Source organism: Lynx rufus, unplaced genomic scaffold (assembly GCF_022079265.1).
Source record: "Lynx rufus isolate CCGP_SWC_20201006 ecotype Redwood Valley unplaced genomic scaffold, mLynRuf1.p SCAF_25, whole genome shotgun sequence".
Classification (NCBI taxonomy): domain Eukaryota; kingdom Metazoa; phylum Chordata; class Mammalia; order Carnivora; family Felidae; genus Lynx; species Lynx rufus.
Genome location: NW_025814840.1, coordinates 16,493,307 through 16,520,332, shown reverse-complemented (window position 1 = coordinate 16,520,332; position 27,026 = coordinate 16,493,307). Strand labels below are relative to the sequence as shown.

The following is a 27,026-nucleotide window of genomic DNA, read 5'->3' as shown; positions in this document are numbered from 1 at the left end:
CCATTGACCCTCCCATTATGCACAGGAGTCCATAACCTTGGGCTTTGGTGTCATTCACTTGAGCCATTGGAATGGTTTTGCAGTGGCATGAATTTGTATTTTTCTGTTGACTAAGAGACACCGACATGTTGTCATAGGATCACCAGCCCTTTGCATATCTCACCCTGTAAAGTCAGTTGCCTGTTTTTCCATGGGGCCATTTGTGTTTTAATTACTGAGTTGTAGGATTCCACTCCTTCGTCAGATAGACGTATTGCAAATATATTCTCCCCGTCTGTAGCTTGCCTATTCATTTTCTTAATGGTATTTTTTATGAGTAAAGGTTTTATCATTGTGATGAAGTCCACTTACCTATTTTTTTTATAGGTAGTGTTTTCTGGGTCCTAACCAAAGTTTTGCTTATTCCAAGGTCAGAAAGGTATTCTGTATTTTCTTCCAGAAGCTTTATAGTTTTTGCTGCTACAGGTAGCTCTGTGATCTGTCTCTAATGAAATTTTGTGTATGATTTGAACTATGGATCAAGGTTCATATTTCTCCATCTCACTAGCTAGTTGTCCCATTGCTATTTGTTGGCAATACAGTTGACCCTTGAACGATGTGGAGGTTAGGGGTGCCGGCCCCCCCACGCAGTCAGAGTATAACTTTTGACTCCCCAAAAAATGTAACTGCTGGTAGCCTACTGTTGACTGGAAGCCTTACCAATAAACATAAACAGTTGATTAACACATATTTTTTATGCAATAGGTATTACATACTGTATTCGTATAATGAAGTAAACTAAAGAAAATGTTATGTAAAAAAATTTTTTTAATGTTCATTTATTTTTGAGAGAGAGACAGAACATGAGCAAGGGAGGGGCAGAGAGAGAGAGGGAGACACAGAATCTGAAACAGTTTCCAGGCTCTGAGCTGTCAGCACAGAGCCTGATGCGGGGCTCGAACCCACGAGCTGCGAGATCATGACTTGAGCCACCCAGGCGCCCCGAGAAAAGAAAATGTTAAATGTTATTAAGAAAATCACAGGAAAGAGAAAATATATTTGCAGTACTCTACTGTATTTATAAAAAAAAAATCCATGTGTACCTGGATCTACATGTTTTAAACCTGTGTTGTTCAGGGGTCCATTGTACTCTTTTCCTCATTGACTTACTCTGGCGCTTTGTTGAAAGTCAGTTGACTGTGTGAGGTCTACTTCTGGACTATTCTATTCCATTGATCTGTTTGTCTATTTATCTATATGCCAATGTCATACGGTCGTGAGCTGTAGCTTCAGCATTATTTTGAAATCAAGTAATATATCTCCTCTTCGTTCTACTTCAAGGATTTTTTTTGGCTGATCCAGGCCTTTGCATTTTCCTTTATGTTTTAGAATAAGCTTGTCACTTTCTACAAAAGACCATTATGAGATTTTGACTGGAATTGTATCGAATGAATAGATGAATTTGAGGAAAGTAGAAATGTTAAAAATACTCAATTTTCCAATATATGTATATATAGTTTCTATTTTTCTGATTCCTTTAAGTCTTCTTTAATTATTCTTTCAGGAGTTTTATTTAAAAAAAAATTTTTTTTTAACGTTTATTTATTTTTGAGACAGAGAGAGACAGAGCATGAACGGGGGAGGGTCAGAGAGAGGGGGAGACACAGAATCAGAGGCAGGCTCCAGGCTCTGAGCTGTCAGCCCAGAGCCCGATGTGGGGCTTGAACTCACGGACCGCGAGATCGTGACCTGAGCTGAAGTCGGACGCTTAACCGACTGAGCCACCCAGGCGCCCCTCTTTCAGGAGTTTTAAAAATGGTTTTCTGTGTGGAGGTCTTCCACATGTTTCTTTAAATTTATCCCTAAGTATTTTGAGTGTTAAAATCTTGTAAATGGCATTCTAAAAAAATTCATAGACCACTTGCTGCTGACGCTTAGAAATGCAATTGCTTTTGTATATTGCCCTTGTATCCCGTAATCTTGCTAAATTCAGTGTGTGATATATTTTACTTAGTGCTTTACAGAATTTCATGTTTATTCTTGAAGCCACCTGTGATGCAGGTGTTAGTACAATCAGATTTTATAAGAAGTTTGCCCTGAAATTGCACATGCCTCTTTCTTTGCTCAAGGTCATGCAGGTTGGGTGACAGGAGGAATAGGATTTGAATTGAGGTCTAGGCTGACTCCAACGGCTCGTCCCTTTCCATTTCTCTTTGACATTTGGATATTTGAATGGCGTGATAGCATGTGGCTTCCCTGGATTTCACTCGGACACTTTTGTGTCATTGTGTTTCACAGGGACACGAATTGGTCAATGGAACGTTTACAGCAGATGAAACGAGAATAAGGCGATAAAGAGACTGGGGGTTTTCCTAGCAGAAGGAGGATAGTCAGTGTTTTCCCGGACTCCTCCACGGAAGACCATTCATGCAGTTGGATGCAGTTGCAAAGCTCAGCCCTGTTTCTCCATACCGTTGGTGCGCCTTAGCTGTCGCTAAATCTTCCACATGTGGGGATGCTGTAAAACTTGTTTTCCCTCCTTCTCTCTTGCAATGTGCTGCAGGAAACCATTTCTGTACAGCCAAGGAGCTCACGGAGGAGATGAGATCACTAACATCGGAGAGGGAAGGGCTGGAGGGACTCCTCGACAAACTGCTGCTGCTGAGCTCCAGGAATGTCCAGAAGCTGGGAAGTGTGAAGGAAGACTACAGCAGACTGAGAAAGGAGCTGGACCAGGGGGAAACTGCCCACGGTAAGTAGTCACTGCCGCCTGGTGAAATATCTACGGTACCAATTGTATTGTGTGGTGGTAGTGTGACCATCCCCGTGAAGGGGGTCCTGGAGCACACGACACTTTTCCTGGAGGATCTATTTGGCAGGAGCCTTGGCGAATGGGATAGAATTACTTCTCAGCTTTTGTTTTGCTATTAGCAGGCGATGTCTTTTCTTTTTCTGTCTCACCCCCTCCCCTCCCCCCCCCGAATTTGCTAATGGCCTTGTGATTATTTAGAGCAATCCCTCGCTTGGCACAGGTCTTGAGAATTTTCTGTTTGACAATTATATTCCTTTTGTTCCTTGGCTCAGTCTTCTGGCTTGCACAATCAGAGACGAAAGCAGGCTGACTCAGAAAACCGAATAAAGACCATGAAGTGGCTCTTCTATGTGTGAGGTTTTCTGAGAGCTTCCTTCCTCGGGAAGAATGATGTAGAAGAGGCCAGTGCTGCCCTAGCTGAAGTGTCTGCCTGTCAGAGGAGTTACTGTGTTCTTTGCTTGTGTTCTTTTCCTGTTCCGGTTGTTAAGAGCAACTGAGGTCACCTTGAGGTTGGTTCCCTGAGGGATGGTCTCAGAAGATGCTGGTTCAGTCCAAATTGATGAAGTGAAAACTTATTTCTTTAAAAACATGTAAAGAATTTACAGTGGTTCAGTTTCTAATCGGAAGAATGAAATCACGAAAAATAAATTCAGATTTAAAATATGTTAGACGCTAGAACCTGTTTTTTCACTGGTAAAATGAGGAGAATAATATCTAGTTCATAGGCTGATGAAGTCATGCAGATTAAATGAGGCAACTTCTAAAGATTTTGAGGGTGTGTGTGTGTGTGTGTGTGTGTGTGTGTATGTGTGTATGTGTGAGACTGCCCTTGCATTTCTTCTAGGGAGTAAAGGTTGCTGGAGGCCAGAGGTCATACATAGTATATCATGGTCCCTAAATAAATGTTGTTCACTAGAAAAATGAAAGACCTATCTACTAATAAATAGCTATATTTACAAAGTGTGCTTATTTAAAAGAAATAAGAAAAGAATGGGGATGTTAGGTAGCCCCACAGATTCAATACTCCACAGATTGAAGTAAATGAAGACTTGTGCTTAAGACTGAATAAAGGGGCCTCCTGAGTGGCTCAGTCAGTAGTTAAGCTTCCAACTTTGGCTCAGGTCATGATCTCCTGGTTAAGCCCCTCATTGGGCTCAGTTACCGTTACTGTTACTGTTACTGTTGTGAAGGTGTTCTTTATGTTTTAGGGTTGGATTTTGCTGGATCAGCTATCCTTTTCCCTGTGCTTTAGACTGAAGCTAAGTTTTAACCAGTCTGAGGTGACCTGGCTATTGGGTCAACCAAATTAATAATCTTGGGTCAGTGAGAGTAATGGGAGACAGATAAATAAATAAATCATAAATTCCATAGTAGATTGAAGCTTTTATCCATTGAAATGCAATAAAACTAGGCCAAAGTCCATATTCTGTCTTTTGTTGGCTTTTGAGAGTTAAAATTTAGAGGGAGCTCTAAAAGTAGGGCTTTAAATATAGAGCAAATACAGAGGGCCAGTATGCACATGTGTGTATGTACCATGAGCTGACTTTTTTATCCTTAGATAAAATATTTTAAAATAAGACTATTTAAGAAATGAGCAATATGTAGAATTCTTAAAGCAGATTTTGATTTCTAACTATAGTTGCACCGGAAAAGAGTCAATTCGGATATCGATGAGCAACTCCATGATGGTCAGGGACCCAGGCTCTTCTATTCTGTTCATCCACACCCGGGACGTGTGGTCCAAGATGGCTGACACACACACACATGTCCAAGGCCAGCCAGGGGTTCTGTTTCTATAGCAAATGGAGAGTTTTGTTTGGTTTCGTGTTTTGTTTCGTTTTCTTTTGTTTTAAGGGAAAGAGAGAGGGAGAGTGAAGCAGGGGAGGGGGAGAGGGGGAGAGGGAGAGAGAAAATCTCAAGCAGTCTCCATGCCCAGAGCAGAGCCTGACATGGGACTGGATTTCATGACCGTGAGATCATGACCTGAGCCCAAATCAAGAGTTGGATGCTTAACCGACTGAGCCACCCAGGCACCCTGAGATTTGCAGTTTTAGGGAACAATTGGTAGTCTGTCTCACACAGAGAACTCTTTTGATGGAAAGTGCTTTGCTGATCACTTACGATATTATTACATCTATGTCTCTGGCTAGACTGAGATCAAAGAAAAGCACTGTGATTAGTTTCATTTGTATTGTCTCAGTATCCAGGGTGGTGTCTTTGAAAATAGTAAATGTGCCATAAATTTTGGTCATTTACACGGGCCAGATGTTAAAATGAAACATACCTTTATTTCTTTTATTCCTTTACTCCTTTACTTTGAATTACAGACCCAGACCTTGGGTCTTCCTTTTTTTTTTTTTTTTTTTTTTTAATTCTTAAAATTCATTCTAATTTAGTGAGCACAGAGGTAAGTTTGTCTTTCATGGAAGATGCTTGAGTTATCTGAGTGGGATTTTCAGATGGGGGTGTCAGCAGACAGAACAAGATGATGAAAAAGTACTGAAATGTGCCAGAGTCCTCAAAGGCAAAGAGTGACAGAGATCATCACTGAATCCATTGACTTTGTCTCAGTGACACATAGTCTCTGTGAAGAGATGCAAAGGCTGTGTGTTTTAACCTCTATCAGCCGTTCTTAAGACTTCGGGAGAACACGTTTGAATTCTGAGCAACTTTACAGTGAAATAGAATGGAAAGCTAAATCTATCTTTCAGCCCCTGAATACTTATGGAGATTAGCTATAAACCTTTAATTTTTATGGATTTTAATGTTTTGTTTTTTTTAAGGAGGGTAGGACAAAAAAATCAGTAACTTCTTTAGTTTGCTACACCTGCTTTTCAGAAAAAAGACAACCATGAGATTTATATAACTTTTTCCATCCCTTGTGTATAACTTGGTAATCTGTATTGTACTTTATTAATATTGTTGATTTCACACTATAACTCAGATATAAAGGAAGCAGACGTCAAGGGGAGAGATTTAATCACAGAATAATCAGGGCTAGAATTTTAAATAGGGCATCATTAGCATGTTAATGAATTTTCCCATTTTATGCCAGCTGCCTGAATGGAAAAGATGTAGCTCAAAAATCTGGCAGGATCTGTGGCCCACTGAGCTGTCAGGAATTCGTGTAGAGGGTCCGTAAAGTACGTAAAGGAGTTTTCTGTGCGAGTATCAAACGGCAGGATTTCGTTTTTACTGGCAGTGATGGCTGGCTCTGTTCAGCTTTAACTCATTTGCCTTTCAATGAATAAGCACAAATGGAGGGCAGAGAAGGAGCAGTTTTTTTAAGTGTAATAAAGTTGGAGTGGAGTCAATTTTTCAGTTATGGTTTAGGGCTGTTACAGGAGATCCCCCTTATCTGCAGTTTCGTTTTCCAGTGTTTCCGTTACCCACAGTCGACCCCAGTCAGGACAAAGATGATCCTTCTTCTGACGAATCATCAAAAGATCAGTAGTAGCCTAACCCTACATCACCACACCTACATCACTCCCCGACTTTATCTTATCATGTAGGCATTTTATCATTTCACATCATCACAAGAAGGGTGAGTGCAGGATAACAAGATGTTTTGAAAGAAAGAGTGAGACCACATTCACAAAACTTTTATTACAGTATATCATAATTGATCTATTTTGTTATTAGTTATTGTTGTTCATTACTTACATGCCTAATTTGTTTTTTTTTTTTAATGTTTATTTGTTTTGAGAGAGAGAGAGAGTGTGCATGCGAACTAGGGAGGGGCAAAGAGAGAAGAAGAGAGAATCCCAAGCTGAAAGCAAGGAGCCTGACACGGGGCTCGATCCCACAAACTGTGAGATCATGACCTGAGCCAAGGCCAAGAGTTGGACGCTCAACTGACTGAGCCACCCAGGCGCCCCTTAATGTACCTAAATTGTAAATTAAAGTTTATCATAGGTATGTATGTATACTAAAAAACATAGTGTACATAGGGTTCAGTACTCTCCATGGTTTCAGGCATCCCCTGGGGGTCTTGGAATGCATCTTCTGTGGATAAGGGAAGACCACTGTACCTACCTTTTGCGTTAGATTAGAAAGGTCCTGTGTCCATGCTGACATGGTTCTGCCCTGATTTTTGGACTGCCTCATGATTTTTGACCTTGAAATAGCTGATGAAAGGAAGTGTGACATTCTCTAGTGAGTTACTTGTTCCTTAAACTTTGAAGTCCACAAGTGAAGCTTCTTTTAGAAGTCACCTCACACCTAGTAAGAAAAGACTTTCAGTTTAGAGATCCTGTGCTTTACAAGTTCTGCATAAATAGGCAGTAATTCTCTCTCCACGTTTATCCCATGTATTTAGAAGAAACTTTCAAGAAAAAATAGAACAGAAGAATTGAATTTGCATGCCTTTTGGGTGTGTGTCTGTATGGGGAGGAAATGGAGAATTGGAAAATGTACAAATAATGGAAGTATAAACAACACAACAACAAAAAAATAGAATTTGAAAGTTGAGATGGAAGAAAATCCAATGACAAGTGTTAATTATTCTGGTTGAGAATATGATGTGATAAGGAGCTTCCTAGGAGCCAGAGCAAAAAAGACAATTGAAGAGTCATCTATCTATCTTCCTCAAAAGCAGCTTGAATCACAAGGTTTTCAGGAATGCAGAGTGGTGTTAAATTCTTAAAGGCTATTCTTTGGAGAGCAAACTGAAAAGTCCTCACGAACAGATTCATAACAAATGCAAAAGCATTCTTCATGTGGCTGTTATCAGCCACTCCTGGAAAAAAACCACAGGGGATGCCTTCAAAGGAAGACTTCACGGATAGACTGAAATATACACATATCTTAGATCTGTGGGTGTGTACATGTTTCTCCACAAAAATTTTGATCCAGTGTTTCAGCAAATCCTTAAAGGAACCATTCTAAGATCTCCCAAATTTTAAGAAACATGTTAAATTATAATAATTCCATGGGAGTGAATTAGGAAGGGCTCAGGCTAATTATGTTTAAGTATGGAAACTTTCAGTGATCTGACATGATTCAAACATGAGACTTCGAACCTAGAAGAGTGGCCAGAGATCATATTCTGTAAACTCACCAAATGTCACTTCTTCCCTCTGAGCTTTGACGAAGGTCTGCACGGTAGACAGCTTTACTCTCTTGAGGCCGGGACAGTGATCAAGCTCTTAATAACTGAGGACCAAGCTGTTTGTCTTGGAATCAGATGTGGGCTGCAGGGTCTGTATGTGGAGGAACTGAGATTGTTATATGGGGAATATTCAGTTTGTGTTTGCATTTGTAAATCAGAAATCTTTGTTTAGGTTTTAAAACATAGAGAATATGAGCTTAGGGAGAAAAGCTTCTTTTAAAAAATTTCATCATCTTTTTTTTGTCTGTTTTTTTTTCCACGGGATGAAATTTTCCATTTTTAATTGTTTATTGTTGATTAATCTTATTAATAAAATTATTATTTTATCAGGATCGCTGTTAAATACGTATTTGCATTTTAAATTTCTCTCTTTTTTTTCCTTATCTACTTCTATCATTGCATCTCTGTTGGTATTCCACTTTTGCCTGTGAATTTCTCTGGTTGAAATTTGCAATGAACTTCTTTCCTCTTTTGTCAAAAAATTGTGATAATTCTTTTGGGAGGCCTCTCCACCACAGTGTAAAAAGCCTGTGTTAGGATGTAGGAGGCCTCAGTTTAATCTCGCTTCTGTTGTTGGCTAATCATCTGTGCAACACTTGGCATAGAGAGGCATCACAACATGAGGTTTGATGAATGACTGATTTTTGGCTGATCTCTGCCTCTCAGTTCCTTCACGTATGCCAGTGTTTTCATCTATCCATGCGTCATTTCAGTAAGCATTTATTGAGCACTTACGTATGCCAGGCACTGTGGTAGGCCGTTGTGGTCCAGAGTGAATCCTGCAGTCCCTGAGGCCACTAAAGTCCCCATGTACTCTAGTCCCTTCTGATCTAGCATTCCCATGATCGCATCCATACTTTGTTCATTTTTTCCCTTGCTCTCCACTCTTTCTGATCTTCTCCTATTTCTATGTAATTTTTTAGAAGTCCTCACTTGTTACTTTCTTTTCCACCTGCGTCCCTGTTTGTTATCTACACTCCCTTCCCAATACTTCGGTCACATATCCCCTGGGTGGGAATGCAGTGATGATTTTAATTGTATTTCACACCCAATTGCAAGAGGCAGTGTTCTGATTTGCTACTTTGTTTGGAGTGGGAACGGGATTCTTCATAATAGGGTGGGTGTGCGTGACGCTGAAGCATCTGGTGGATCGCTCTTGGCAATAGTGTCTTTCCTAATCTTTCTCAATTTCATGTGGACTCTGGGCTTTTGATGACATTGGTGTGTGTGCGCATGCTCCTACACTCCTGCTCCTACAATCCCTCCTGAAGATTAAGCTCAGAATGGGGAGTAGGTGGAGCGCCACGATTCCTAGAGGAGAGTCCGTTGGCTGCGGTTTGGGTGTGGTGTGGTGTGGTGTGGTTGAGGGGTGATCTGTTGCATGAGACCTGTCATGTCCTGCAGAGTGCTTCCTGCTTCCTGTCTGGTGTCTTCTGTGCAAATTCTTCCCCCCACTCTCGTTTTTAAATGTCCGCAGGTGGGAGTGGTACCACCCTCAGTTAACTGAACAACTTCAGCATTAGGTTACGATTTGAAAACAGATTGTTATTATTATGATGTTAGAACTTAGTTAGAATTAGTAGGACTCCATTCTAAGGGATTCATAAAGGGGTTCATATTACCTTTTATATAGATGCTTACAGGTGTAAAATTGAGTTCTCTTAAGATTTCTTCTTCCTTGGCTCTTTGTTGTCTATCTTCAGCATGTATTTATTGGATCCCTTGCTGTATGCACAGATTAACTATAGCTATTATGGATTTACTGTGTTCTTTCAAAGGAAGGAGTGGTCCCCTGGATGTTGTCAGTTTCTCTTCACTAATAAATGTGGATTACTTTTCATTTTGTTTTTTAAGCCCTTACTCTGTGCCAGGCACTGAGCCAAGTCTTGACACATATTTAGCTGCCTAATTCTCTGGACAGTGTGTGGCCGGCCTCAGTCTAGTCTCCATTTTATAGTTGAAGACGCTGAGGCTTAGGGTGGGTCAGAGCCTTGTCCAGAGGCACAGGAACATGAAGGGTAGGGGCCAGGATTTGAATTTTTTGTCTGCAGTTTTATGTTTGTTTGTTTGTTTGTGTGTGTGTATTTGTTTTTTTATGTTGGTTTATATTCTTCATGAACTTGATTTCCAACACGAGCTTCTCTATGCATCCCTCAACCTCACTGCTCTACCTAAATGCTACACTCACAGTCATAACTATTAAGAACAAAGTCTAAAAGTCATCTCTTGGTAATGTTGAGTGCCCTGAAAAGATTTTTTTTCCCACTTTTGAAATTTCTATGTATGTTCTCTGTATTTCATTCCTGAAATGATGATATCTTATCTGCAACTTCCCTGACACCAGATGGATCATTTCACTTGATAGGAGGTTCTGTAGCTTATCATCGTTATGAAAACAACATATTTTGTATTACAACCAAAGCCTTTGTTGTCGAAGGGTGACTAAAAGGAACCTAGCATACCACAGCTGATTGGAAAAAAAAGTTGAACTGTAACAATTTAATTGGATGCATATTTGTTAACTTCAAACCGCTGTTTGATATTTTTTCAAAGACCTGTGGATAGTTATGTTTCCTATTCTAAACTCCTTAGATGTCAGTGTTTTCCTTTATGTTCTTATAAGTACGGGCATTAACAAGTAGGTCGGCATACTCTCCAGAGGTTCTGGTATCACAAGCCCGGCTTGTCTACGAATTGACGAATGGGTCATCCTACTGACTACACGGAATTCAACTTGCAGAATGTGATAGTCCTCTTTTTAAGCTTCTTGGAGTGAGTTTCTAAACTTTAAATAAAACATTTAAAATATTCTACAATTCAGGGCTTTGAGGAACTAAGACTGGTTGTTTTCACTGAATCCAATCTTGTGAGGTTTCCCAGAATTCAGTGCTGTTGGTGCTGTGACATCTTTTGTGCTGTCACAGTTTTTTTCAGTTATTAATTTTGTACGAAATATCTTGTTTTCCTCTTGGACGTTGCCCTGAGTTAGGGCCTCCTGCCATTTCCCTTGGGTGCTTCCTTTTCTTTGAAACTGCCACATATTTAGCAACCCAAGAGAGACAATACTTGAGAGGCCATTCTTTGTTGTCACTTTGATTTTTCAGGTTTTCTTAGCTCTCGTAAAGGAGAAAAGATGTGCCGATAAATGTTTTCCTTCCCTGTTTTGCTGCACCAATTTTTGCAGCCCTGGGCCCACCACACTTTTGCATTTGGGGGGTAGCCATCGTGTCCCATCCACTTTCCCTCCAGATTTTTACACAACTGGGGAGAGTTGGATCACCATAGGGGTGGGCAATCCTAAACTGATGCACTGCAATTTAATATTTATAGAGTGACAGAAACCATCAAGTGTTGCTTAAAGACATACTGACTTGACATCATCAAAAATTTATAAACCAGATATGCTTGTATTTTGCACGCTCACATAGTTATAATGTGATGGTATTTTTGTCTTGATGTTATACTTTCCAAAGTCTTGATAACTCATTAGCAACTGATTGCATACTTTGCTTTTAGATTTAATTATAACCGAGCTTTGTAATTCTCCTTTTATTTACCAAAATGATGTTAAACTTTTGGTTATTTTAGCCTATTTTGAATGTCTTTTTTTGTATGTGTTACTGTGGCTGCTTTATACTTCATGGATCCCCAAATATTATACTACCTTTCCCTAAGAAAGAACCGACTGCAAATATACTGTGATTTCAGGGTGTGCTTAATGAAAGGAAGCTTGGTCTTGCTCAGACAAGGTGACTGTAGTGTTGAGGCTTCTTTTTAACTCTGTGTGACCCAGCGTTTGACTTTGGTCCACATGTCCCAGTTGTATTAGCAAGACAGAGCACTAGAATTTGGCAAAAGTCTGCCTTTCGCCCAACCCCATTTTTCCCCCCAGAGACTGAGGAACAGCAGGGGCTGAATACCAAACTCCATGTCTGCCCTGAGAAGGTCACCAAATACTGAAATTCCCTAGTGGTCTGCAGTTTCCTAAGAACACCTCAACCTTTGGAGGCAAAGTCATTTCCTCTATGGATTATACAAGAATCTTCTGAAGTTCAAGCTTATCAGAGTCCTGGGGTTACTCTAGTGGCTTAAATTCTTAAAAAAAAAATATGCCACAAAATAGCATAAATAAAGCACATTTTCAAAGCTGAACAACTTTATACATACAACTTATACAACCATTATACATACAACTTCTGTAACAGAGCTCCTGGTGTCATTTTTCGTGTCCCCCCCTCCCCACCTCCCAACTGCCACCCCCCCAGTGCCTAGGGCACATGCAGACTTTTTGCACTGTGTGTCCTCTCCCTGCCCTTAGCCTTATATGGCGATAATGAAAGCGTTACATCACTCAAGCCTCGCACCTGTATGTTGCGATAAATTTGTCATTCCCATTCTGCAGACGTGGACACTGAGGCTCAGTGAGCTCAGGGAGTTGTAGAAGGGAAGCGAAGAGCTAGAATGGGACTCAGACCTTCTGGCCCCAGAGCCATCCTCCTCATCACACACTTACATTTCCCTGTTGTTACATAGCATTCCAGTTTATTATTTGTGATCTCTATAGCATTCCAAGACTCAGTATACCATGATTTGCTTAACCATCCCTTATTTTGATGTGTTTCATGATCATTTTTATGAGTTCTTTTCTAAAGATAAAGTGCCAGATCGGCATTACTGGACCAACGAGCATAATCATCCTCATGGTATGTGTTACATGCTGCAAATTGACTTTCAGAAGAATTACACCAGTGTAATCGATGTTCCCATCCTATCCGTTCCCATCCTGGGTGTTATTTCTTAAAGGTTATTAGTATAACAATAATTAGATAGTATTTAGTTCATGCCTTCTTTTTGCATTTATTTGACCAGCTGCAAGGCTGAATTCACTTCTTTTTGTGCCTTTGTAATTTTTCTTTATAGTTTATTGTCCATGTGTTTGCCTGTTTGGGGGGATGGGGAGGGGAAGGGAACTTGATGATTTCCTCATCTTTATAGAATATGGTTATTCTAATTTTTTTCCTTTGTGTGTGTGCATGTGTGTGAAATTAACCCCTTACCATAATTAGTAACAGACCAAGAAAAGACATTTTTGTAAACAATGATAACAAGCTGAGATGGCAGTTTAGAATAAATTCTGAAACTTCTTAAGGCATCAGCGTGCAAATAACGTAACAAACAGTGGCATAGACAGGTCTTCCCCAGGAAAAGCGTGCTGTCTCCACTCTGTGCATTAATATTCATTGGGCCTGGCCTTTCAAACAAATGTGACATCTTGGGAAGTCCCGCATTTGGGGGCCATAATGAACTGGCTTCACTGTTTACAATAAATCTAGGGAAGGAATTGTTTTTCGTGTGCACATCCATGAAAATGCACCAGCCGGGAGAGGTGTTCGGCTTTCTACCCGCTGCCTACCTCCTTCTGCGTGACGCAGCTCGTGTTTAGTGCCTCGCTGTCTTTGGCTTTTTTTTTTTTTTCTCGTTTTCTTTTTTTTTTTTTTCCAACGTTTATTTATTTTTGGGACAGAGAGAGACAGAGCATGAACGGGGGAGGGGCAGAGAGAGAGGGAGACACAGAATCGGAAACAGGCTCCAGGCTCCGAGCCATCAGCCCAGAGCCTGACGCGGGGCTCGAACTCATGGACCGCGAGATCGTGACCTGGCTGAAGTCAGACGCTTAACCGACTGCGCCACCCAGGCGCCCCTTTTCTCGTTTTCTTGAATAGATCCATTAGAAAAATAGCTCCTGCCTGTAGGAATTTTTTCTTCGAAAGCATGCTGTTATTTCTTTTTTTATTTTTTTTTTAAATTTTTTTTTTTCAACGTTTATTTATTTTTTGGGACAGAGAGAGACAGAGCATGAACGGGGGAGGGGCAGAGAGAGAGGGAGACACAGAATCGGAAACAGGCTCCAGGCTCTGAGCCATCAGCCCAGAGCCCGACGCGGGGCTCGAACTCACGGACCGCGAGATCGTGACCTGGCTGAAGTCGGACGCTTAACCGACTGCGCCACCCAGGCGCCCCGCATGCTGTTATTTCATAGACGGAAGGAGGGTGTCTATTTATAATGTGTGTGTGTGTGTGTGTGTGGCCTCTGAAGCAGCAGTTTGAGGGAGAGTGCTGAAGAATATGGTAGGAAAAGGACATCCCTGTCTTGGAAGAATGCCAGAAGGGGTGACCTTTTAAATTGTCACCAGCTTTTCGTAGAGGGCTGTTGGGTTTGCCACGGCTCCCTCTCCTTCTCTCCACAAGGAGCAGCGCTGGGCGCTAAGTCGAAGATCCCTTTCCGTGCATGATGTGGAATCATCATAAAGTACTATGATTCGGGCTTCATGAAGGCACCTTCTTGCCTGTTGCAGCTGTTGGGCATCAGACTTCTCCCACGACTCAGACTGCCGCGTCTTCCCGCGGCTTTCTGCTGCCCCGCCTCGGCTTCCACATGCTTCTCTGGTTTCCTTCCAACACCTCCAGAATGCCCGCATCCAGTATGCGCCCACTCCCTACATTCCTTCTAAGCTACACCCTGCCAGCTCCCTCGGACCCTCCGAACTTCCCACGATCTCTGTGTGCTCTGAGTGAAGTATATACAGCCTCCCCACTATCTCCCCAGGAGTGGATCCCTATGACATCTGTGTTGGGATGCTCTCTCACCGCCGAATACACTGACTCTCCCATGTGTACATTCCGTGTCCTCCTTGAGCCCGTGTTTAAAGTCAAAGCCCTCTTGTTCTCACCCTGCTTGGATCTTGGCCTAAAACTGTGAAGGTGATCGTTATCCCTCTCTTAATGTTCTGTGATTATTCATTTGGTTTTGCCATGTTTAATGGAATATTTAATAGCATCTATGCAGAAGCCTGAAGACTATAAATAAATACTGTCTTTGGTCTTGAAAGGGTTTTATACAATATAAAATTTAGAGCACATTTTTTCTCAGGAGCCCTGACATTAATATTCATCATGAGCCCCAAAGTAGAAGCTATTCTATTTTAGCATAATGAAGTTTACCATATGTTTCAAAGTTACTTGCAATTGTGCTTCTCATAATGACAATTAGAAAGGTCATCTTGTCTTGCCAGGTTCTGTTAGATATATAAAGCAGCTCATGGCTGTCAGCGTGAGACGTATGAGGACACTTGTGTGCAAATACAAGGGGAAGACATGATTCTTCTTATCCCAAAGTGTAGCTGTTTGCATCTAAGTACCAAACGTGGAACATGCTAGTCTTTGGCTGGACATAGAAATTGAGACTTCCAAAGCAAATTCTCTGTGTTCTCGATGACTAAATTATATGAGGCTTCCCCCCGCCCTCCCTGCCACTTCCATTAAGCACGATGTGATGGGGCCTCTAAAACATTAGAGAAATTTGACATTAAGATACTGGTTTGTTTCTGATCTTTTTTCTGCCTTATTAAAAAAAATTATTTATCTGCATTAAAGTATGGGAGAAGTATTGTATTTAATTCTCCACATCTGAACTTTGATGACAGAATAGGGAGAAGGTGAGGAGGTGGCCATGAATCAGGGTAATAGGTTTCCTATGGAGCTTATAGAGGGATAAATCTATGTTAGCATTGAAACAGGTGATTCATGGAGGGGAGGGTCTCAGGAGCTGATGCCAGAGGAAAATGGTTCTTATTCTGGTTTGAGAATAGCAAATTAGGTTGCCATAGTTGAAATATTAATATATCTCTATCTATAAATTCCCCTTCATTTCCTTTCTTCCTTCCCTCGCTCTTTCTTCCGTTCTTCCCTCCCTCCTTCTTCCCTTCTTCCCTTCTTTCCCTCCCCCTACCTCCCTTCCTTCCCTCCCTTCTTCCTGTTCTTTCCTCCTAACTCCCTCTCTTTTCTTTTTCCTTCCTCCCCTCCTTCCTTCCTCCCTCCCCTCCCCCTCCCCCTCCTATCTCCTTCTCCCTCTCCTCGCCCCTCCCTCCCCTCCCCTCCTTCCCTTCACTTTCCTTCCCTCCCTTTGTCTCCAAGTTTCTTTGCCTGAATTATGACAGGCCAGACTTCTGTATTCAAGTCTTTAGAATTACAAACATTTATCGATAGATAGGAAAGACAGGTAAGGACATGTTGGATTCATTAACACAAGCACATGGTCTCCATTGTTTTAAAATTCCTTACTTGGGAGAATACTGGAGAAGATTCCATAGCCCATGAAACATCTGATTGTTGCCATTTGATACTATTAAATGCCTCAGTGTAAAAAATGAACCTGTTTATTGCACATATATTCAAGAATGCACAGTGCGGAGAGCTGCCCCCTCCAAGCCTTTGGGGTTGAGCTGCACTCTGGTGTCTGCACACCATCTTTCTGGAATGTTTTTTGTGGTCAGATTTGCCAGAGACACAGAATTAGTCCACATTCCCCCGAGGTGCTTTCCAGGCTAATGAATTGATTTTAATTATTTTTACTGTTAAAAATGATCATTAAAAAAAAAAAGTTTTATTCTTTTTTTTCTCTTTTTCGAGAGAGAGAGAGGGAGACACAGTTCGAGCAGAGGAGGGGTGGAGAGAAAGGGAGATACAGAATCCGAAGCAGGCTCCAGGCTCTGAGCTGTCAGCACAGAGCCCAACGTGGGGCTCGAACTCATGAACTGCGAACTGTGAGATCATGACCTAGGCAGATGTCAGATGCTTGACTGACTGAGCCACCCAAGCATCCCTAAAAATGATCTTTCTTAATTGAGAGTGCTAGAAAGGAATAAACAGTTTTAATTATCCTCTTCCACATAAATGAAAAAAATCACAATGCTTATGTTAATAAGGAAGAAGGTGGTAGCATGAATATGAAAAGGGCTTCTGTCTCCTTCCATCTTTTTTTCCTGTTTGACCTAAAGCTGTTAACCTTGGGTGAGTGTCCCCGTTGTCATCTTGTATTATATCTTAAATGCTGTTATATGCTGATGGGGTGGATGTCTGAGTCTGTCTCAGGACATGGAAGATTGTGTAATGGCCTTTTTTTTTTTTTATTGTACATTTGACTCCTATATAATGCCCTTATGTGGCTGGATTTTGCAGGACTATCACCTCCTGGGTTTTTAAATTTTTTTTATTTTTGAGAGACAGAGAGAGAGAGAGGGCCAGCATGAGCGGGGGAGGGCAGAGAGAGGGGAGACACAGAATCCAAAGCAGGCTCCAGGCTCTGAGCTGTCAGCACAGAGCCCGACGCGGAGCTCGAACTCAGGAACCGCGGGATCATGACCTGAGCTGAAGTGGACGCTTAACCCACTGAGCCACCCCGGTGTCCCAGTCAGCTCTTGCTTAAAGGTCCTGGCAGTACTGATTCTTGCAGGACCTGGCCGGTGTCTCTCACTCCGAAGCCTTAGCTGGCACTCGACACCACAAGGGGTTTGAGCACCTTCTAGGTACCAGGCATAGGGAAAGAAGGCTGGAAAGGTCTGGATCTTTGCTTGTAGTCATTGACTGGCGAGGGAGGCATACACAGCAAACAGGATACTGTGTGGGGAGGGTGAAATAAACAAAGGTGAAGACAGCAGGGAGGAGGACAGCTGAGTGTGCCCTGAAAAGGCCCTGGGCAGCCTCACTGAGAAGGCAGAGTGGGGCTGTGTCTTGTAGGTGGACGAGGGTGGAGGTGCCAGAGGCCTCTAGGCTGGAGGACAGCCCGACTTAGAGGTCAGGGGCGCATGGCACGTTTGGGGCATGATGGGACCAGGGACCTGGCCCCAGCCCTGCCACATAGCTGCTGTGTGACTTTGGGTAAGTTTCCCGATCTCTCTGAGCACCGGTTTCCTCCTCTGTAACAGAAATGTGACCACCTTTCTGTGATTACACAGAGCTGTCAGAGGATGAAATGAGGTAACACACGGGACAGACTTAGCTTGGACCCCTGGCTTATAATAAGGACTCAGTTAAACTCACTTAGCACTATTATCGATCCGGTCTGATAATGGGTCCAATGATAAGGGTCCCAGAGTGGGAAGGATAGAGGGTGAGGCTGAAGAAGTGGGGAAGAGTCAGACCCTGAGATGTCTTTTTGCCATGCTGGAGTTGTCAAGGTTTTCTGAAGGTGGTGGTTAGTCATTGAAGAAACTTGTGCTTGTGACCTTAACTTCCCCTGAACATTCTTATCTTATAAAATAGATGACTAGGTACAATCTTATACAAATGTGTCTCTCTTAAAAATGTAACATTACACGCCTATTATGGCTAGATTAAAACAATACTGATAATGTGGGGTGCCTGGGTGGCTCAGTTGGTTGAGCATCTGACTTGATTTCAGCTCAGGTCATGATCCAAGTGATGAGGGAGCATAAGGGAGGCTGAGGGCAAAATACAAGCTAGCACACCCTCCCCATCCCGGGTGGGATGCGTGTGATATTCCTCAGGCACTCCTGGCTGCCCGAGGACAAAGGAAAGAAAAGAAAAGAAAACAAATGGCTAACTGATAGAGATCACAGTCCTGTAGGATGAGTGTCTTCATCAGTTTGTAAATATCTTAGTAAATTACAAGAAAAAGGCAGTCTTATCAATAGCCTAATCTCCAGAAACCTGTGGACTCAGTTTCCTGTAACTCCAACATCACCCCTCCATAGTGATACGGGAACAAAGGCAAGAAGGAAATGGTAGGTAAAATTCAATTTCCTTATAACCTGTAGCCCGTTAACAGATATTTGAGGCAGACAGAGTAAAACTTTCTCTGGGAACTCCCTACTGTCTTAATGTTTTGCTAGAGGGAAAAACAACCTCAGCTTGAAGATAGCAGGCCTCAGATAACTTAGCAGTTCTCTTTAGCATATCAAAGTCCCTCTGGAGGCCTTTCTTTTGACTTTATGTCCCCAACTCCATAGTATAAATCCAACCGTTCTTCACAAGCCCTGTGCAGCTCTTTCTGCCCAAGGGTCCTGTCCCAGTGCTTTCATAAAGTCACCTTTTTGCACCAAAGACATCTTCAAGAATTCTTTCTTGGCCGTCGGTTCTGGACCCCCCCCCCCCACCATTACCCCAAAACCCCATCACAAGGGAGGTAGAATAGAGCCCTGCATCGGACTTCATGCTGGTGTGGAGCCTGCTTGGTATTCTCTCTCTCTCTCTCTCTCTCTCTCTCTCTCTCTCTCTCTCTCCCTGTGCCCCTCTCCCCTGCTCACGTTCTCTCTCTTTCTCAAAAAAAAAAAAAAAAAAACAAAAACTGATAATGTCTAGTGTTGATGTGAAGGTGAAACAGCTAGGTTTCTCATAGCTTGCTGGTGGGATATAAATGTAGAGTCATTCTGGCAGAACAGTTTGGCAGTTTCTTATAAACTTAAACATTGCACTTGCCATGGTGACCCAGCAATTCCATGTCTGGATATTTATTTATCCTATAGAAATAGTTATGTCTGCACAAAAATGTGTCGTGAGTGTTTATGGCACCATGATTAATAATCACCCATAACTGGAAAAGCCCAGTGTCCTTCAGTGGCTGAATGAAATGGCAAGCTGTTGTGCATCCACATGGTAGAATACTACTCAGCAATAAAAAGGATCAATTATTTAATACTATGCACAACTTGGATGCATCTCAAATACATTATGCTGAGTCAAAGAAGACAGATACAGAACTTTATCCTGCATGACTCAATTTATTTAACACTGTACAAAAGGCAGACCCCTAGGGATGGGGTTGCAGAGTTGGGGGAGAGTCTGACTACAAAAGGCAGCTTGAAGGAATTCCTCGGGAGTATTGGGATTTCTGTATCCTGTTTATGGTGCTGGTTACAAAATCCATCCATGGTATTAAAACCCATACAGCTATATACCAGGGGAAAAAAAAAGTAGGGGCATGTGAGTGGCTCAGTTGGTTAAGCACCCAACTCTTGGTTTTGGCTCAGGTCATGATTGCATGCTTCCCGAGACCCAACCCTGCATCAGGTTCTGCTCTGACAGTGCAGAGCCTGCTTGGGATTCTCTGCAGAGTCTCCTTGGGATTCTCTCTTTGCCCCTCTGCGCCTCCCCTGCTCATGTTCACTATCTCTCTCAAAATAAATAAATAAACTTTTTTAAAAAAGTAAATTTTACTGCATTACGTGAAAAAAAAGTTTAAAAAACTCTTAAATTTATAGCTCATTTCTTGCATGTATTAGCTGTTTGATCTCATTTAAGCCTCCAACAGCCCTAAAGGTTGATGTTACTATTTTATCTATTATATTATCCACTGTTGTTATTATTGACTACATTGATGGTTTTCAGGGTTCAGCCCAAGGTCACATACCTTCCAGAAGGCAAAGCCAAGTTTGTGTCTGTCTTTAAGCCCCCAGGATTGCACGCCATGCCTCCAGGAGTTGGAGAGAGGGGGTGGGAGTCACTTCTCTTGGGCTCTGGTCCAGGCTGCTCCCCAGTGACCCAGTTACCCAGCTGAATGGTCAGTGTCCGTGGCTCTGCCTATCATGTGGTTCAAATTTTACAAATGGGCAAAGGTTTTGAATGACTTTCCTAAATGCTTAGTCTCAGAAAGGGAGTTGGCTATTGAATATTTTATCTCTAACTTCTTAACTTGTACTGTTGGCTAAGTTAAATTTGGCTTCTTTTCAAGAAACTACTATCTCCCCAGAGGGCTTTTTAATGGTGAAAATATTACTGAAAATCATGTTCAATTTTTGTTCACTTCACAGCTTCAACTTAGTCTCCTTAAGTATGGGTCAGGTTGTAACCCAAGGCAGCTCTGTGGCTGAGTAGAGCTGTTAATTAACTAATAAACCTTAGACCAGAGGGTAGGAGATATCTCCTTAGAGAAGAAAAGAGCAAGATATTAAACAAAGAGAAACAGTAAAAAAGATGAAGAAATTTAAGTCTTTTTACATATTTTATACTTATTTGTTTAAATATCTATTTCCCCAACATCTGTGACAGCTTTTTGAGATCATTAATCTTTTGTACCCCCCCCCCCCACCCCTGTCTGTGCTTTGCATATAGAGTAGGGGCTTAGTTAAAGTCTGGCTGAATTAGATGGATCCTGAATTGGAGAGCTGAATGGAATTTGTGATGTGCAGTATTTCAAAGTATCATTCTTCCACTGTCCTCTATTCAGAATCATCTGTGTGTCAAGTACTATGTAGGTGCTTTTAGAGATATAATGTGAATTATTCCTCATGAAATCCTATGAAGCATATATCCTCCTTCAGGAAGGAGGAAACCGAAGCCAGGAGGGATGAGCTGACCTTCTTAGTACACACACCAGACAAGAGTGTGAACTGTGTGGTCAGATGCATGCAAATTCAGAGCCAGATAGTCATGTCATGAAGTGGGACATGGGACGGGATAGTTGTTTAACTTCTGTGAGCCTCATTTTCTGACTGATTTACTCACGTAACCAGCAGTGGATCTGTGGTTTGTAGGCCCTGAAGCTTTTATAATTTGGAGGTAGGTCGTACTGAAGATAAAGCACATAAAATTATATATCAGAATTGGTTATATGGCTTGGAAGGGACCCATAAAGTTAAGTTGCCTTGACATGTATGTCTCATTAAATTTATGGTAAATCTGTTCTTTCTTTCTTTCTTTCTTTCTTTCTTTCTTTCTTTCTTTCTTTCTTTTATGTTTATTTATATTTATTTTTGAGAGAGAGAGAGCGAGCAGGGGAATGGCAGAAGGAGAGAGGGAGACACAGAATCTGAAGCAGGCTCCAGGCTCTGTGCTGTCAGCACAGAGCCTGACGCGGGCTTGAACCCACGAACCACGAAATCATGACCTGAGCCAAAGTCGGATGCTCAACTGACTGAGCCACCCAGGCACTGTCCTTGCTTTCAACTGGTTTTTACTGTGGGCTACTCTGTGTCCAGCCCCAGAGATGTAAGAGCTGCTGGGAGGCACCAGCAGAAAACAGACAGCTGCACTGCAGTGTGACAAGTGCTGTGGCAGGGGTGCTTGCATTGCCAGGGCAAGGTGGCTGGGATAAATGTTATCTGAGCTGTGACTTAGGGCACGGAAAGGTTAAAACAGAGAAACATATGGAAAGCACATTTGAGGCAGAAGAAAGAGCAAGGCTTGGTGGTAAGAAAAAATGTACTTCCTTTAGGGACTATAGGAAGTTCAGTGTGGCTGGTTATTTAATAAGATGGAAGAGTGGGGAGGGCTTAAGTTTCAGAATGAGGGAGGGCCGGGTGGGCTCCTGTGCCGTTTAAGGAGCTTGGAGATGACCAGAAGAGCAAGATAGAGCATTGAACAGATTTAAGCAGGGGGTGATTTCATCAGAGCTGCCTTGAAACAAAAGCAACACAAAACAAAGCCTACAGTGGGTCTGGCTGCAGACTGGCACCCCTCACTGGTCATGAGGGCCCTCCTCTTCAGGGAGACAAGTGGGGGGCTTTAACATGGAGAGGGGTTGAGGGGAGGTGGCTGGAAACAAGACAATGGCCGTGAGGGCCGTGAGGAGTAGATAGAGGGTGGAGATGTTTAGCAGTTAGAACTAACAGGGCTTGCTATTGGGTATTTAGAGATGAGAGTGGCAGGGTGACGACAAGGGGGTTTGGCCTTGAAGGTCAGGTTCCTGGCCTGTCTCCTGGGTGGGCTGTATTCATTGGAATCAAGACTATAAGAACAATAGATTGGGAAGAGCTCATACATTTCCTTTTAGCCAGTTGACTTTGCAGTTCTTATGTGACATCCAGGTGGAAATGGGCAGCAGACAGCTGGTTCTGAAGAGCTGGGCTGACCATGTGGGTTTGGGCTGTTATCGGCATGTGGCTGATACAGCCACGGGGATGAGGAGAGGGCACAGGAGAAGCAAGTGCAGAGAAGAAGAAGCACACGGGAGGACGCTAAAGAGCACTAACATTTAGGGGACAGGCAGAGGAAGGGGAGCACGAGGAAGCACGAAGGACTGTGGCCAGAGAAGAGACAGGAGAGGCAAGAGTGGGAAGTCCCAGAAGCTGTGAGGAGCACAGGTTGCTTTTATTTGTCTGGCTCCCTTCCATTAAAGATTCACTCCTCCCATTTCCTGCAGTCACTGTGAACGTGACCTTAGTGATCAACCCTGTGGCCACTGATGTGGCGGTCGCCCAGCATGGGCGATCATAGAACACTTACAAGCAGCAAGGATTGTTCCGGTGGTGGAAATGTGACCTGAGCAGGGTCCATGAGAACCTAGCCTCCCTCCCCCAGCCAGGGAAAGGAAAACTCGGGGGATGAGAAACTGGGGCTGATAGGGGGTCATTTTCCTGCCACGTGGAAAGGTCACCTGCAAAGTGAAGCCATGAAGGGAGAAGCAGGGACGAGAGATGGATGGAGAGGGGAGGTGGAGAGGCCTTGCAGCTGCAAAGCTCTGGCTCCTTTTATCCAAGAATCTGGGCCCCTAACCTTTTCCTGCCTCTGGTCCTGGACTGACCCGATTATCCTTCCCAGTATAAAATGCAGTAGATCCATTTTTGCTTCAGCAGGTTTGAGCTGGGCTGTGATGTTTCCTTTTCAGCCTTCCACATGGCAACGAGAGCATTCTGACTAGTAGAGAAGGGATGATATTATCTCAGAAAAAGAGAGGGTGGTGGTGGCAGATGCCACAGAGAAAGGAGGTGCAGGGGGCCTGGGTGTGTCCGCTGGCTGCAGGAGCACACAGGTCCAGGGAGACCCACAGGATAGAATCCTGTCCACTGGCGGGGTGCGTGGGGACAAAAGGCAGAGGAGGCAGTGTGTGGAGAGCTCATTTTATGAGTTAATTGTGAAGGGAAAGCAAAAGGGAATGGGGAAGAGGAAATGAGTTAAGGAATTTCTTCTGTTTCCCTCCCTCCCTCCATCCCTTCCTTCTCTGTCTATCTCTCTGCCTCTCTTTCTCTTTCTCTCTTTCTGTCAGTCAGTGTAGATGGGGAACTTTCAAATACTAGTGATGGGGAGCCAATGGAGAGGATGGGGAGAAGGCAGAGAAAGGAGATAGCTGGCTGGGCTCAGCATCCATTCTCCATGGACATTTTGGAATGGATACGTGAACCAGTGAATGAATGAGGAGGAGGGCCATGGGGTGGAGGGTCGAGATGAGTGGAGAAGGTTTCTAGCAGTCGCTTTGGAGATGGGGGAGACCCACAGCAGGAAAATGGAAGAATTGCCAGGTGTGGTCAGGGCACCCATATGGGATTTGACCCAATGACTTCTAGTGGCACCTGCCTCTGGGATTGTGTCATCTTGTCCATGCTCAGCAGCCTGGCTTTAGGCAGTGAGTATGTCCCCAGTAGACATGCCAGGCTTGGGTTTTCCCAGATAAGCAGAGGAGAAGGGCAGCTGGATTTGGGAGAGGAAGATGGTGGCAGGAAGGTGGGGAAAGTGATGGACGGTGGAGCCTAGGTTGGAGGCTGATGAAAAAGGGAAAGTGAAGGGGTCAAGGGACAGATGGCCTAACGTGGCCACAGAACGGGGACAGAATAACAGGTGGAGAGGGAGGGGCCAGGAAGGATTAGGCTCATGAGTGGCAGAGTCCCCAGAGTGGCTGGAGGCCGGGTAGCTCATTTTGGGTGAAGGCAAAGGTCACTGCAGGTGAGGCCAGGGAACTGAGAAGCCAGGGTGCTGACCTGTTTATTGGTGGATGACATCAGGGCTTTGGTAGGGCAGAAGGGGACCATCGAGGATGACAGCAAGGAGAAGGAGAGCAGAAGGTCACTGTTAGGGCAAAGAGGGAGAGGCAGCCTCAGGAAGATGCTGAGGATGCAAAATTCGGTAACCAAGGACTGAAGGTTCCAGACAGCATCGCAGAGTACAGGAGACAGGGGTCCATGTGACAGGAAGGCCGCGGGAACACCGCCCAGCCCCCCCGCAGTGTCTGCCCCGGCCTTCTGAATTGAAATCTGCCCCTTTGCCATGATCCCTGCCGCTCCATTGCTCCTGGAGTTCAGAAAGGAAAAGGGCCCCTGTCCTGGCTTTTCACTGACCTTTGCGAGAGCAATAGAACGTCAGCGGATTCTCTCCTGTCTACGATGCCGGCAGTTGTAAGATGCCCCACGGATTTGATGGTGGCTTTCAGGGGGACAGACATAGAGGCTGAAGTCCACTTTCATACTAAATTGCCTCTTGGGTTTTTTGGGGAAAAAAAAGTGTATAACAGAAGTTAGGATTTAGGCAACGGTAACTAAAATGAAGAGACAATTTTAACGGAGTCTGTGGGGTTTTTTTGTTTTTGTTTTTGTTGTTTTGTGTTTTGTTTTTGTTTGGCTCGGAGAAACTGAAGTAGGAAAACCTGAGAAGAAAATTCACGTCCTCCCTGTGATTAGTTCAGGAGCTGCTGGAAAAGGGCCCTGGGAATTAGCACCAGGCGTTTAGATCAATGGTCTGAGGACTTTGAGGCCAACTTAAGAGTCACGGAGTTTGGCGGGAGCACTCACAGCGGGAGCACTTTACAATGACTCGTGTCATTGTAAAGATGGCTGTTCTTCTGTTTACACTGGGTACGTGTTGGTCTGCTGGGGCTGCTGGAGCAGAGTACCATGGACCCGGCGGCTTAAACCACAGAAGTTTATTTTCTCGCAGTTCTGGAGGCTGGAGGTCTGAGATCAAGGTGTGGGCAGAGTTCGCTCCTGAGCAGATGCTGTGCAGATGGCCATCTTCTCTGTGTGTTGTGTCTCCATATACTCATCCTTCTGCGAGTGCGTCTTCCTCTTCTCATACGGACGGTAGTCCTATTGGGCCAGGGCCCACCCAATGACCTTATTTAATCATTATGACCGCTCTAAAGACCCTGTCTCCAGATCCAGTCTCATTCTGAGGTATGGGAGGTTCGGACTTCAACATATGAACTTGAGGAAAGGAGCTGCACGATTCAGGCGATAGCAGGTTACTCCGTATTACATTTCAGAGTAAGAGAATTTAAAATCAGACCACAGCCCACACTCGCAGGAAATAATTCTGCTCCTTACCTTGGCTGCCCAGCCTCGTGCAGCCGGGGGGCCCTCCTTGGCTGATGGGCCGCACCCCAGATTTCGCCCTTCTCTGCCCTCCGCTCCCAGAACCTTGTTAATCTTACAGGCCCGGATGCACCCAGCCTGTGCACAGCTTCAGGATTTGTTCCGTTGTCCTGAAACGGTTTCCCCCTCAGTTGTACACAGGTCTGTGTTTTTGCCACTTTGGGTCTCTGGTTAAATCCTGCGCCTCCAAGAGACCTCCCTGACCACCTGGGACCAGCCACCCAGCAGCAGCACAGGATCTCGTTACCTGTTTCCGTTCTTGCCACCGCACTTACCGTCGGCTTATAGGACCTTTACCTTGTCACCGATGTGTTCCCAGCACCTACGCTGTCCCCAGAAGATACTACAGGCCCCAGACTGTAATCTGTGATGCAGGGAATATGGTGTTTTCATATTCCGCAGTGTCTTGCACATAGAGGGCTCACTGCAAATGTTTGCAGAGTGAAATGATGAATAAATGAGTGAATATTTAAATGTTAAGAGCAGACGGTCTTTTGAAGGTCCCCTAGGGCAGTGCTCCTCAAACTTTAATGTGTGTCACTCACCTAGGGAGCTTGTTAAAATGCTGATTCTGATTCAGGAGGGTGTGTGTAGGAGGCCTGACCGGCTGCATTTCGAGAAGCTTTCAGTGATCCTGCTGTTGTGGTCCTTGTACCTTTCCTTCTCTAGCAGGGCTCTGGTAGGTGTGCGAGGTGGTCTGCCTGCAGGTTCAGAGATAATCTTGCGAACTGCCCTGTTGTCAAAAGACCCGGGTTTATATCCTAGTTTGTCCCCAAATGACGTATGCCGCTTCCAACAGCTTACTTAACCTCTCTTGATCTTTCGTGACCACTTCTGAGGAATCTAGTCTAGATATCAATAGATGCAACTTATTGAGTGCATACAGCTTGCCGGGCTCTTGATACGTGTTATACCTCCTTCTCACAGCAACCTGCAAGATGGAGTCATGTCCTCCTTTTGCAGGAGAGGAAACATTCTCAGAGAAGTTAGCCATGCCTGGCTCTGTCAGCATCCTGCAGGGCTCTGATGATGATGATGACGACGATGATGGTGGTGGTCGTAGTGATGCTGTGTGTGTGCACGTCCCTCATGGCACTTTGCTTGTCAAACAATCACTGAAGTCCTTTCCAGGAGTACCCTTTTATTTTTATTTATCTTAAAAAAATTTTTTTGATGTTTCTTTATTTTTGAGAGAGACAGAAACAGAGTGTGAGCAGGGGAGGGGCAGAGGGAAAGGGAGACAGAATCC

The 27,026-nt window shown here is 43.7% G+C and overlaps 1 protein-coding gene across 1 annotated transcript in view; it reads left to right on the top strand.

Annotated features, from left to right (window-relative positions):
- Nucleotides 1-27,026, top strand: part of DISC1 (DISC1 scaffold protein) — a 307,604-nt gene that overhangs the window by 103,710 nt on the left and 176,868 nt on the right. The window contains exon 8 of the mRNA XM_047088671.1: nt 2,543-2,731. Coding sequence (XP_046944627.1) covers nt 2,543-2,731 — 189 coding nt within the window. The remainder of the gene's footprint in view (nt 1-2,542; nt 2,732-27,026) is intronic.